This window comes from Hypanus sabinus, unplaced genomic scaffold (genome assembly GCF_030144855.1).
Source record: "Hypanus sabinus isolate sHypSab1 unplaced genomic scaffold, sHypSab1.hap1 scaffold_53, whole genome shotgun sequence".
Classification (NCBI taxonomy): domain Eukaryota; kingdom Metazoa; phylum Chordata; class Chondrichthyes; order Myliobatiformes; family Dasyatidae; genus Hypanus; species Hypanus sabinus.
In genome coordinates, this window is record NW_026781391.1 from 1,538,121 (window position 1) to 1,552,440 (window position 14,320).

General features: G+C 45.2%; 1 protein-coding gene across 1 annotated transcript in view; it reads right to left on the reverse strand.

Moving 5' to 3' along the window:
• Positions 1-254: 254 nt before the first annotated feature.
• LOC132389313 (zinc finger protein 214-like) overlaps positions 255-14,320 on the reverse strand; it is a 32,666-nt gene continuing 18,600 nt past the window's right edge. Inside the window, exons 3-5 of the mRNA XM_059961829.1 lie at positions 9,326-9,492; positions 8,809-9,034; positions 255-304 (exon numbers count right to left, since the gene is read on the reverse strand). Of these exons, the coding sequence (XP_059817812.1) occupies positions 255-304; positions 8,809-9,034; positions 9,326-9,492 (443 nt within the window). The remainder of the gene's footprint in view (positions 305-8,808; positions 9,035-9,325; positions 9,493-14,320) is intronic.

Here is a 14,320-nt window from a genome sequence, read left to right on the forward strand (position 1 = left end):
CTTCACAGCGAAGACTCTCCCCGCATTCCTGATCAACGTCACTGTTGCTACTTCCCATCCTTCTTCAATCTACTGACCTGGTCCTGCAAAGGAAAGGCAGTCAGTCGCAAGCAGAAGCACGAACGAAATTTCGTTCTGTTCACTTCTTGCAGTCTGATTTCTATCTATTGGTTTTGTTTACCTACCGGATAACATCTTGGGTGCGACTCGGATCCTTATTTCACACAATACTTCACGTAATACTGCTGTCTCTCCTACTTGGTTCCGCCGATCCCATCCTTGCTGGCCGGTGATGGGCCAGGTTCTGTAGGCACAAAACGGAACACCCAACGGGTGGCGAACTCGAATGTGCCTCTGAGACATAGTTACTCCATCGTTTCAATCCCGTTTTGTCGGGATCCTGCTGGACTACAGCAATTTGGCAGAGATATCTCAAAGTGAAGTGCGGTACCAGACTTTAATTGGCGAATCTTTTATATCATGCAGTGTGGAACTCTGTACAAGTAAAAGGCTTGCCTGTAGATCCATTAGCAGGGAAGCGTGCGAAACCGTAGAACAATAGAATTATGTCATAATGTTGTTTTCTTGATTTGTGGGTCATCCGTTTATACCCATCTGACTTGTGCAGCCGGGTTATCGTTCCAAGGAGTATTGGTGAGAAGATGCTATTCTCAAGTGGAAAACGCAGAGGTCTGCAATTTCACAAAACTGAAGCAACATACAGCATTGGAAACGTTATATTCGGAAATGTCGTCCACAAGGAGCGAGGTTGGAGATTAGAGAGAGACAGGGAGGTGGCGAAGAAGGTTATGAGGGAGGGAGAACGCCGATGCGGTTTAGCAGGAGTCGGGTCAGGGGAAGGAGTCACCGAGGCAGGTTGGATGATTCGGCAGCACTTTCCAATGGTGCCACTGCAGTCCCAGAATGCTGTGCGTGACGGAAAGCCCTCCAGACCCTCACGGTACATTTTTCACGGTTTTGACTCACTCTTCCCTACACATCCTCATCGAAGATTTACCACGTCCGCGCAGTCTTTCTGTCCCACGTCTCTCTGCCCAAGCCTGGTCTCTTTCCCTACCCCATCCGTCTCGGTCTCCCCCAGCTTCCGATCTTTTCAGTCATTCGAAATCTCTCTCAACACCCTGCCTCTATCTCTATACTGTCCCTCTCCTGACACTATTATCCACTGTCCCTCCAGTCAATCTCTCTCCACATTGCTCTCTTGTACCTCACTCCATGGTTCTTTCTATCTCCATTCTTTCTAACCCCAAATCTCCCTCTCCCCACACTCGCTTTCTACCGTTTCCTTCTCTCCGTCTCCCTCTTCCCCTCTATCACTCTCTCTACCTATCTCTATCTCTCCCCCTTTCATCTTTCACCCCAATCTCGCCTTCCCACACATTCTTTCTTCTACCCCAGTCACGCTCAGGTTCTATATCTGTAATTAATTTAGATCACGTTTTAGAGATTTGTTGTCACTTTGACATTTTTCGGTTTATCATGTTAAGAATAAAATCCAAATTAAATCCACTGTGATACAAAGCTGCACAACAAAACGAAAACATTCAAGGAGGCGAATTCTTTTCATGGGCACTGCATGGGTATTTGAAAGGAATGTTTAATTCTTAAAATTGTTTATTCGTTGACACGGTGGCGGAAAAAAAAGAGATGTGGATCTGGTTAGATAAGTATGCTGCTGCGAACCAGAAATGGATTAGTTCTGGATTGGAAAGCTCTGGAGCGAGCCTGGGCTCAGCTCTTTGGAGGATGAGCGGTGAGTTGATCGACTTATGTGCGATCGTAAGAGGCATAGTCAGACTCAAACGCCTGTGTCTTTTTCCCAGTATGGAAAGAACAAAAAGGAGTGGGAAAATACGGCGGGAGGTTGGTTATAGGTTTTCTATACAAGGAAAAGGAGGTGCAAAGAAAGCGCTGCCAAACATCATGATAGAGGCTGATATATTGTGGCGATAAAACAGACATTGGCACATACAGGCTCTCAGTTTGATATATAATTCCCGTACTTCTGCTTTTCACAGTGAACGCGCCGACGGTTGTCATACTATCACGGGGAAAGTGCGGACTCTCTAAAACAGTCATCCGCTATCTGCTGGCCATGTCAGCGGCTGACATAGCGGTCGTTTTCCTGGACGTTATATTGATAAAAATTCCGAAGGCTTTTCCGGATGACTTCCCCTTCCTGTTTTACGTCCGCGTGTGTAGAACCCACGTCTTTTTAATGCAGGCCGCCACAGATTGTTCTGTTTGGTTCACCGTCGCCTTCACCTTTGATCGATTTGAGGCCTTTTGCTTCCAGGATCTACTCCCTAAGTATTGTACCGGGAGAACGGCGGATGTGATTCTGACCTTTGCGCCTTCACTGAGTTGCTTAAAGTTCTTCATGGTCCAATATGTATATCTTCCCTTTAACATGCCTTTGCATGCAGAGTTGAGAATTACTTCTGTCACTATTTTGGACATTAATGTGTGTTCTTCGTTCTGTCTTTTCAACTGTGACCCCATTCCTTGTTGTTGTCCTGCTCAATGCTTTCACCATCACGAACCATTTAGTGGTCAGCAGAGCCCACAGCAGACTCCGGGCTCCAAGTAGTAGTCAAAATTACAGCGACCCCGAAAACCTCAGAAAATCCTTGGTTTTACTGCTGGGCGTCTCGGCAGATTTCATCCTGTATGGGAATGGTAAGGGGTGATGGCTGTCTGGAACAGGATGGTTCCTGCAGTGGACGTCCCACGTTGTTTGCATATACCTTCATTTTTCAAGGAACTGTGCTGCATGCTGCAAAATCTGAGCTCCTCACCTCGTCAGTCAGACTGAGCTCAGTGAACAGCTGAAGGAGATGCTACATTCTCTATACTTTGAAAAGGATTCGACACTGATGGTCTATGAAACCAGCGTCCTTCACTTCTGTTTTCAGGAAGGCAGTCGAAATGTTGTCCATTGATCATCGGTGTTGCTCGAAGTTCGCCCTGGATGGACGGACACAACTGTAGTTACAACCCTTCATGTCCCTCACCCTTCCCTGAGGATCCTGACCAACCTCATCCATTGCCTCTCCAGCTTTGTTCAGTTCGTTAAGGAGGTTTAAACACTCGGTAACCTCTCGGATACACCACATAGTGTAGACTACAACCACAAACATAATCCCAAATGTTAGCCCCAGAAAAGTACCAGACAACAAAGCAAGTATGGAAGACTCTGAATAACAAACAATGCTGCTGTTCAAACACATTGAAAGTTTCAATGTTATAACGCACCACAACCTAATAAACATACTAATAACATACAACCCGTCAATGGGATAGTCACAAATCGGAGCAATGAAACTGACAAATAAATTTGTAGACTAAAGAATCTTGAGTTTTTAACTCAACTTCATTATTGAAAGGCAGTGAGGCATCAATGGCTCAAAAACATGGAAATAACACATTTGACTCGCACTCACAACAGAAGTACTAAAAGCGACACAAACCAACTGCCAGAGGAACTCCACAGGTCGGGCGGCATCCATGGAAGTGAATAAACAGCCAAAGTGCCGGGCCGAGACCTTTCTCCAGGACCGGAAACGAAGTGGTGAGACGCCAGAATAAAAAGGTAACGGAGGAGGAGAAGGGAAGCTGGACGGTGATAGGTCAAGCCTGGTGGACGGGAAAACTAAAGGGATGTAGAGGAAGGAACCTGACTGGACTGGGGAATGGACCATAGGAGAAAGGGAAGCTGGAGAGAAACGATGCGGAAGAGATAGGCAGGTGAGAAGAGGTAAAAGGCCAGATTGAGGAATAGAATAAAAAGTGGAAGGGTGATCATTCTTTCCACGGGAAGGAGAATCGATATTCATGCCATTAGGATTGAGGCTACCCAGACAACATAGACTGGAAGTTGTTGCTGCTCCATCCTGGGGATTGTCTCATCGTGGAAGAAGAGAAAGCTGCGGAACAGGAATAGGAATCGGAATCGGAGGTTTTGCCTGGAGGAAGATCTGTTTTTGGTCGCTGGAGCTGAGCTGCTCGACGAAAAGGTCCCCGATGAATGATGGGTCTCGCCAATGTAGAGAAGGCTGCCTCGGGAACACTGGACACACAGACTACCCCAGTGGATTCATAGGTAGATTGTTGCCTCACCTGGAAGGGCTGTTCGGAGACAAAGACTGGTGCTGAGGTAGGACGTGGATGGGCAGCTGTAGCGCTGTGGCCTCTTGCTGGGATAAACACCGGGAGGGAGATGAATAGTGAGGTTTGGAATGAAAACGGAATAATGGAGGAAGTGATCCCTGTGGGAAGTGGAGAGCGGTTGTGTGGCGGTGATGGGGAGGTAAAGATAATTTTTTTTCTGCGATCTCTTTGGAAATGGCTGAAAATACAAATTATGATTTTTGGGTGCGGAACGTCATGGCGTGGTAGATAAGAGCAACTCCATCACTGTTAACGTGGTGGAAGACCTGGTGAACGTCTACAGGCTGATCCCACTTTTAAAGCGATGCTACCAACAAAGATATCACTACCTCCCAACTCATTTCGCCGCTTCCCGCAGGGATCACCCTCCATAATCTCGTTTCTTTCAGCCCTCCACCCCTAACACCCTCACGGCGCTTATCCCTGCAAGCCCCCCAAGTGCTACACCCACACATTCATCTCCTCTCCAACCATTAGTCCAGGCCCAAACGCGTTCCCTCCAGGTAAGCAACATTTCACCTGTGGATCTGCTGTGGTCATCTGTTGTGTCTGGTGCCCTTGGTGCGGCCTTCTCTACATTGGTGAGACCAGTGATAAACGGAACCTCATTTTCTCGAGCACCATCGCGGCAGCGTGAAAAGCGGTGCTTCCCAGCGTCCCAACATTTTAATTCTGATTCCCATTTCCAATCCGACATTTTCAGTCCATTGCTTCCTCTTGTGCCGTGCTGAGGCTTGCCTCAAGACGGGGCAGCCACAACATATTTTCCGTCTAGGTAGTCTCCAACCTGATGTTATGAATGACGATCAAAAATATCCCTCCCTCTCCCATCTTCTTCTGTTCACCTCGCTGGGTGCATGCCTATTTTCACCTGCCTATCACTTCCAAACTGCTTCTGTTTTTCCTGTACTCCACTGTCCGCTCTGATCAGATTCCTTCCGCTCCAGCCCTTCGCCTTTCACCTGGTTTCCTCTATCACCTTTCCACTCCTTACGCCATTTTTTTCTGGCGTCTCCCTCGTTAATCTCCAGACCTGAAAAAGGTCTCAACGGATACGTCAACCGTTTATCCATTTCCATAAATGCTGCCCGCCCTGCTGACTTCCTCCAGCGTGTGTTCTCTCTCTCTCTCTCTCTCTCTCTCTCTCTCTCTCTCTCTCTCTCTCCCTCCCCCTCCCCCTCCCTCTCCCTCTCCCTCTCCCTCACCCTCACTCATATTTGGTTTCCAGCATCTGCTGAATTAGTTGTTTCAAATATCTGTTTCAAAATTTGAAATGGATGGAATCGCACGAATAAATTAATCATTCAGAAATATTTCTCACCCTTCGTGTTTTCAGAGATTCCCTTGTCAGACAAAATGTGAAAGGAAGCAAATCAACTCTAATCAGAATTTCTAGTTCACCCCAAAAATAAACACAAACAAGTATCACGTCTGATTTTCTGCTCCTAATAGGGGTGGATTTTATACGAACGAGAAACACACTGTAATAACACATCACTTCACAACGGTGATGCACCTCAAAATAACGCAGAAGCTGTGACACTTTACCAATTCAGACCATTTCAGCTTCAGGAATGTTAATAAAATATCAGCAAATGTATAGAAAGTTATAATCACTGTCTCAAAGAGCAGGAGCAACAGCTCCGAATGCAAACAGATGGAGACAAGATCAAAGGCCTACAGCACCACAGGCTGATAAAATGTCTGCGATTATAAAATATTTTAGTCGGGCTTTGACCAGGACAGTAATAAAACCTCCCCGAACCAGTGTTATGTGTTTGTGTTGTTTGTGTTATGTTGAATTGCCAACACATTTGAATCTTTCTCATTCATTCCCGTGCTGAGAACTTGGATCAGATTCCCACATGGTGGATGGTTCTCTTCCTGCCACTGTCGAGAGTAGCGCTGCACTTAATGTGGATAGCCCATTTAGAAAGCAAATCATTTCTGGAGTGATATCTGGAATACGAGGGAGTGTTTTCCACAATTAGAAATTGCAGCCAATTTTCCAGATGGAGTGTAGGGAAATATTTTGCAACAATAACAGTGAATGATGAGCAAATCAGCATGAGTTTCGCGTGTAGAGGTTATCATTCGAGGGAAGGATTGATACTAACTCTCTCCACTTCTGATCTCTCTGTAAGGATTGGTATGTGTTTCTTCGTCTTACCCTTCCTCAAGTTCACAATCAGCTCTTGCGTCTTACTGATGTTGAGTGCTAGGTTTTGACTGTGACACCACTCCACTAGTTGGCATATCTCACTCCTGTACGCCCTTGCATCACCACCTGAGATTCTACCAACAATGCTTGTATCGTCAGAAAATTTGTAGATGTTGTTTGAGCTATGCCTAGCCACACAGTCATGTGCATACGGAGAATAGTGCAGTGGGCGAAACGCACACCCCTGAGGAGTGGCAGTGTTGATCGTTAGCGAGGAGATATTCTCACCAATCCACAGATTATGGTCTTCCTGTTAGGAAGAGGGCACAGCATCAGGATAGGGGGAAGTCCATTCAAAACAGTGATGCAGAGAAATTTCTTTAGCCAGAGGGTGGTAATTCGGTGGAATCTGCTGCCTCATGCAGCTGCAGAAGCCACGTTATTGGTTATATTTAAGGCAGAGATTGTTAGATCCTTGACTTGACATGGCATCAATGATTACGGGGAGATGGCTGGGAACTGGGGTTGAGGAGAAGACAAAAAAAGATCAGACATAATTGAATGGCCGAGCAGACTCGATCAGACAGAGGACCTAATTCTGCTGTTATTCTTTTTGGCCATTATGATATTAGATGTAATAATGATATGAAGTACAGAGCAGCAAACATAAATGAGAGGGCATCTCAGAAAAATGAATTATCACTCTGGGGAAAAACGCTAACCAGTGTAATCAGTATGTCCCTCCTGGAAGCCATCCCAGTGATCTGAGCAGACAAGGTGTTGACAAAGAAACATCGAGTGCCCGACTCAGAGTTAGGGACAACTACCCAGAATCAGAGGGAATTACAGGAAAAACTGGTTGACATTAAAAAAAAAATCAACAATACATAAAATACAACCAGGGTAGTAAGTGCAGAAAATGCCAAGAGAAACCAGACACAATCCAAGACATTCCAGGATCCTGCAGCAGTTTAACTCAATCTTAGCAAATAACATTCAACAAAATCTTGCTTTAAGAGTCTCCATCACTTCATAAAGACACCATAAATTCAAGACTGATCCAGTTAGAGTCAAAATTTTACAAATTATACGATAATCAAAACATTATTTCAGATAGGGCAATCCATAATAACCACCTGGATAAAATATTACAGGATAAACAAGCAGGAACAGCTCCTTCAGTCGATAAAACTATTCCCAACATACACGTTCCTGAGCACCTCACCACAGGTATTGCTTGTGTCATCAGTCAGACAAACAAAAGATTTTCTCTGTCAATCAGCTTCCAAATGTTTCCACTCTGTTGCAGCCACGTCCCACTGCTGATTCCCTTCTCCTCGTCATATGTTCTTACCCCGACCATTGTCCAGAGCCCAAAACTCTGCCCTGTGCAGACCTGCCTCTGGTTTCTAACTCTGCTAAGTTGCACATCCAACTGATGGTTTCCCATTCTGCTTTCAGTCTTTAGAGGACACTGGTGTTTTCTAAGAAGCTTTTAGGAGCAGGAAAATGACCCATAATGTGAAAATCAGCCATGAATAAGGAAATTAACTACCAATGCCATTCTCCATCAGCCCAGAGATTTGAAGGGTGAAGAAGATCTCAGACAGAACTGCAGTCAGCTCGACTTCTTCAGTCTGCAGGAAATTCAAGGGAAACGTCTTCACCTACAGAGAGGTGACTGTTTGGAACTCATCACCACAGAGAGATCGAGAGGGGAACAGGGGAAGATTCAAAGGACCGTCATGGAACTGAATCATTGGCAGGATCAGCTGGCCTGAGTTAACTCTCTACTGTACACTAGGTGTGTTATAAATTCACTAAGTACTGATGACAAAGTTCAAAACAGAACTGGTTTATTTGTCTCAGATCCAGAATATTAAACTCCAGTCCCATTAAAGGTGAATGTGGAGCAGAAGAAACTCCTCCCATGCCCAGTGACCAGGGTGCAGTACTGGGTGTGGTGAGCAGCAGCAATAATTGCAGAGTTCAGCACTGACAGTCACTCTCAAAATTGCATTCAGCAATGGTGATGGACAAATATCCAGCATGCAGTTTATTGAAAGTTTCTCCCAGTGTGAAACCGGTAGTGTGTCACAAGGTTAGATAACTGAGTGAAACCCTTCCCAAATTTACTACAGGTGAACGGCCTCTCGCCAGTGTGAACACTCTGGTGACTCTGTAGTGGGATGATTGAGTGAATCTCTTCCCACAGTCTGAGCAGGTGAATGGCTTCTCCCCGGTGTGAACTCGCTGGTGTCTCTGTAGGTGGCATGACTGAGTGAATGTCTTCCCACAGTCTGAGCAGGTGAACGGCGTCTCCCTAGTGTGAACTCGTTTGTGAATTTGTGGGTCGGATGACCGACTGAATGTCTTCCCACAGACTGAGCAGGTGAAGGGCCTCTCCCCAGTGTGAACTGATTGGTGTCTCCGTAGGTCAGATAATAACATGAAACCTTTCCCACAGACTGGGCAAGTTATCGGCTTCTCCCCAGTGTGAAATCGCTGGTGTCTATTAAGGTCAGGTGGTCCATGGAATCCCTTCCTACAGTCAGAGCAGGTGAACGGTCTCTCCCCCATATGAACTCGGTGATGTACCTGGAGATCAAATGACTGAGTAAATCTCTTCCCACAGTCTGAGCAGGTGAATAGTCTCTCCCCTCTGTGAACTCGCTGATGTATCTTCAGTTTAGATGAGAAAGTGAATCCCTTCCCACAGACTGAGCAGGTGAATGGGTTCTCTCCAGTGTGAACTCGCTGGTGTCTCTGTAGGTGGAATGACCGAGTGAATGTCTTCTCACAGTCTGAGCAGGTGAACGGTGTCTCCCCAGTGTGAACTCATTTGTGACTTTGTAGGTCGGATGACTGACTGAATGTCTTCCCACAGACTGAGCAGGTGAAGGGCCTCTCCCCAGTGTGAACTGATTGGTGTCTCCGTAGGTCAGATAATAAAGTGAAACCTTTCCCACAGACTGGGCAAGTGATCGGCTTCTCCCCAGTGTGAAATCGCTGGTGTCTATTAAGGTCAGGTGGTCCATGGAATCCCTTCCCACAATCAGAACAGGTGAACGGTCTCTCCCCCGTATGAACACGGTGATGTACCTGGAGATCAAATGACCGAGTAAATTTCTTCCCACAGTCTGAGCAGGTGAACGGTCTCTCCCCTGTGTGAACTCACAGGTGTACCAATAGTCCAGATGACTGAGTGAATCCCTTCCCACAGTCTGAGCAGGTGAATGGCCTCTCCACGGTGTGAACTCGCTGATGTATCTTCAGTTTAGATGAGAAAGTGAATCCCTTCCCACAGTCTGAGCAAGTGAACGGCCGCTCCCCGGTGTGAATTTGCTGATGAGCCATTAGGTCAGATGATCGAGTGAATCCTTCCCCACAAATTCAGCAAATGACCAGCCTCTGCCCAGTGTGAAATGACTGTAAGTCCACAAGTGGGAAGATCGACTGAATCCCTTCTCACACACAGAACAGGTGAATGGCCTTGTCCCAGTGTGAACTTGCTGATGTACCTTCAATTGAGATGACCAACTGAATCCATTCCCACTGTCTGAGCAGGAGAACATCCTCTCCCCTTTTTTTAAATTGGCATGCATGCCAGTCGGTCAGATGACCGAGTGAATCACTGCCCATAATCTGAGCAGCAAGGCTGGTTGAATGAATCCCTTGCTCCACTTCTTAAATATCTGGACAGATACAGCAAAACTGGTGAGTTGTGTTTGAGATCTCCGTAGACAAATTCCTTCAAATTTCTAACCTGTAAAAAGATTTACAAAAACCATCAATGTATGAAAGACAACATTACATATGAGATCACTTCAGTAGCTCACATGTGATCTGTTACTGTGAGGTTCAACCCAAGTTGGAGAGAGAAATCACCTTTTGACTGGACACAGTGCTGGTATCTGGAATTACCATCAAATTCCCTGATGCTCTTCCTCTCTCTGAGAATGGGGCATTTCAGCCATCTTCAATCTGTGACCTGGCTCAGTTGACTCTCTCCACTGGTATTATTCCCTGTTCCCACTGAGCTGCATGGGTGCCTGGCCCCACAGAAACTGAAATACTCTCACACAAATAGCCTTTGTTGACGTACAGCTGGGATTTTCTTTTATGTACTGTTAATTTAAAGTGCCACAGTTTTAACACCATGTAAATATCTCCTACTCAGATGTATGGTTGGTCTGCACATCTGTTAAAAGGAATTTGAGTGAATGTTATCGTTATTTAAGGTTCTTGTCATAGACATGGAAAAGTACAACACAGAAACAGGCCCTTTGGCCCATCTAGTTGGTGTTGAACTATTTAAACTGTCTATCCCCGTACACCTACCATCCAGGTACCTACACAAACCTCTTAGATATTGAAAATGAGCTCGCATGCAACTGTTGGGCTGTCTGTTCATTCCTCACCTGGATGACAGTCTGCATGAAGAAGTTTCCCCTCATGTCCCCATTAATGTTTCACCTTTCACCCTTAACCCATGGCCTCTGGCTTTAGTCCCACCCCATCTCAGTGGAAAAAGCCAGCCTGAATTTACCCTGTATTTAACCCTCATAATTGTGGTATACCTCCATCAAATCTCCCCTTAATCTTCTACATTCCAAGGAATAAAGTACTGACCTGTTCTGTCTCTCCTTCTAACCCAAGTGCTCCAGACCTGCCAACATCCTTGTGAATTTTCTCTGAACTCTCGGAACCTCTTTTACATCTTTCATGTAGGCAGGTGACCAAAACCGCACACAATACTCCAAACTAGGCCTCACCAATATCTTGTACAAAGTCAACATAACGTCCATCTCCTGTACTCAGTACTTCGGTTTATGAAGGCCAATGTGACGAAATCTTTCAGTCCGTCCCTATCGAACTGTGACACCACTTTCAGTGAGATGTATACCTGTATTCCCAAATTCCTTTCTTCTACAACACTCCTCAGTGCCTGACCAGTTACTGTGTAAGACCCACCCTGGTAGGTCCTACCAAAGTGCAACAACTCACACTTGTCTGCATTAAATTCCATTTTCCATTTCTCAAACCATCTTTCTACCTGGTCCATTTGCACAGCCAGCCATGATAGTCTTCCTCGCAGTCCGCTGAATCCCCAGTCTTGGCTTCAACCACAAATTTGCTGATCCATTTAAACACACTATCATCCAGATTGCTGATATAGATGACAAACAACAACAGATCCATAACTGATCCCTCTGGCACACCACTAGTCACAGCCTCCAGTCAGAGAGGCAACCATCAGCTACCACATTCTGGCTTCCCCCAAGGACAGGGTCTCATCCAATTTAATATCTCATCTTGAATGCTGCATGTCTGAAACTTCTTGACCAACCTCCAATGAGAGACTTTGTCAAGTGCCTTGCTAAAGTCCATGCAGACAACATCTAGTGCCTTGCCTTCATCCACTTTCCTGATAACTTCCTCAAGAAACTCTATTATTGGATAGGCATGACCTACCATGCACAAACACATGCTCTCTATCCTTCATAAGTCCACATCTATCCAAATACTTATCTATCCGGTTCCTGCACATACGTTAGAATAACTTTCCCCTTACTGATGTCAAGCTCACCAAGATACAATTTCCTAGTTTATTTTCAGAGCCTTTCTTGAACAGTGGTACAATATTGGCCGTCCTACAATTCTCCACTGCCTCACCGGATACTAAGGACGATTTAAATATCTGTGTTTGGGCCCCAACAATTTCTGCAGTTATCTTCCGCAGATTCCTGGGGAACAACTTGTCAGGCCCTGGGGATTTGCCCATGGTAATTTGCCTTAAGACAGCAAACAACTCCACCTCTGTAATCTGTACAGGGTCCATGAAGTTGATGTTGATTTGCCTCACTTCTACAGACTCTGTGTCCATCCCCTGAGTAAATACAAATGCAGAAAAAATCTCCCCCATCTATTTTGTCTCCTCATATGGATTACCATTCTGATCCTGCAGAGGATTAATATTTTTTCCTTGCAATCTTTTTGCTCTTAACATACCTACAGAATCCCTGAGGATTCTCCTTCACCTTGTCTGATGGGGCAACCTCATGCCTTCTTTTATTTCTTTCACAAGTGTTCACTTGAATTTCCTGTACTTCATAAGTACCCCATTTGTTCCTATCCGCCTGTACCTGGTATGCACCTCCTTTTTATTGATCTGGGAGATGGAAGCCAAAGGGGTGATAGAGCTGCGTGGTGGGAGGTGGGGCATGGGGGGGGGGGGGTAAACTAAAATTGCAGGGGGAATAACAGAACAGATAGTGGTGGGGTAGTGCAGACAGGTGTTGTTCAGACCTCAGACAAGGTCAATGAAAAACGTTGAGCATGATGCAGTGAATATGCTCAGCCCTGTATATTTCAATACAAGGAACACCGTAGGAAAGGTGGATGTGTTCAGGACATGGATCAACAGCTGGAATTATGAGACTAGGATCTGGCAACTGTGGACTGGGACAGGCTGCTTTATGGCAAAGGTGTGCTTGGTAATTGAGAGGCCTTCAAAGTGAAATTTTGAAAGTACAAAGCGAGTATGGGCTTCTTGGAATAAAAGGTACAGATAGAAACTGTAGGGAACCTTGGATTTCAAGAAATATTGAGACCCTGGTGAAGCACAAAATGGAGTTATATAACAGGGATAGGAAGGTAGGTTCTTATGGAGTATAACAATGCAAGAGAACAAATAAGATATAAATCAGGATGTCTAAAAGAAGGAATGAGTTTGCTGTTGCAAAAAAGATGAAGGATAATTCTCAGGGATTCCAGAGACAGATTAAGAGCAAAAGGATTGCAAGGCACAAAGTTGATCCTCTGGAAGACCGGAATGGCAATCCACGTGTGGAACCAAAGCAGATGGGGAGATGTTAAATATTTTTTCATCCCTATTTACACATGGACACAGGGTCTATGGGAGTGTGGAAAAGGACATGACGTGGTGCTCCCTTGGACCCTACAGGAGGCAAGTGCAGAAGTTGTCGGGCCCCTAGCAGAGATAACCAAATCATCCTTAGTGAACGGGGGGGGGGGGGGGGGGGGGGGTTATCAGAGGATTGTAGGATAGCCAAAGTTATTTCACTGTTCAACATAAAACATTGAAATCCCCTGCATTTTCCAGGCCATTCAGCCCACAATGTTGTGCCAACCATGCAACTTACTCTAGAAACTGCCGAGAGTTTCCCTAGCACATAGTCCTCTATTATCTAAGCCCCATGTACCTGTCTAAGAGGCTGATAAAAGACCCTATTGTATCTGCCTCAACCACCGTTGCTGGCAGTGCATTCCACCCACCCACCACTCTCTATGCAAAAACTTACCCCTGACTTTCCCTCTGTATCTATTTCCAAGCACCTTAAAATTATGCCCCCTCCTGTTAGCCATTTCAGCCCTGGGAAAAGCCTCTGACTATCCACACAAATAATGTCCCTCATCATCTTATGTACCTAAACAAGGCACTAAGCATAAACAAGGAAACTATACATTGTTTTCAGGATTTGTTGGAAGTATGCAAAATTATGAGGGTACAGATAGGGTCACTGCAAAGAGGTTTTTTCCACTGATGTTGGGTGGGATGACAACCAGAGGTCAAGTGGGTGTTACTAAGTACTGACCATGCAGGCTGCCCAAACATTTGCTTCTGGCCTTTTTCCTTTTTTGATAGTTTGAAATTGTAAAAGATGGAAATTAAGAAAAAACATCCTTGCTTAAACCATTAAAGAAATTTCTCATCTTTAACTTTATGCCTTTTGGAATTCAGGTCATCTTTTACTCGTTTAGCCATTCACAGTAAAAGAAATTTTGACCAGGGGTGCTCAAACTTCTGCATGCCAGTGTATATATCCTGTTTCTTCCAAATTACTTCCGGAAATTCCAGCCATTGCTGCTCTGTTTTCATCCTTGCCTGTGTTCTTCTCAAATCAATTTTGACCATATATTCTCTCAAGTCTCTCTATCTCTCTT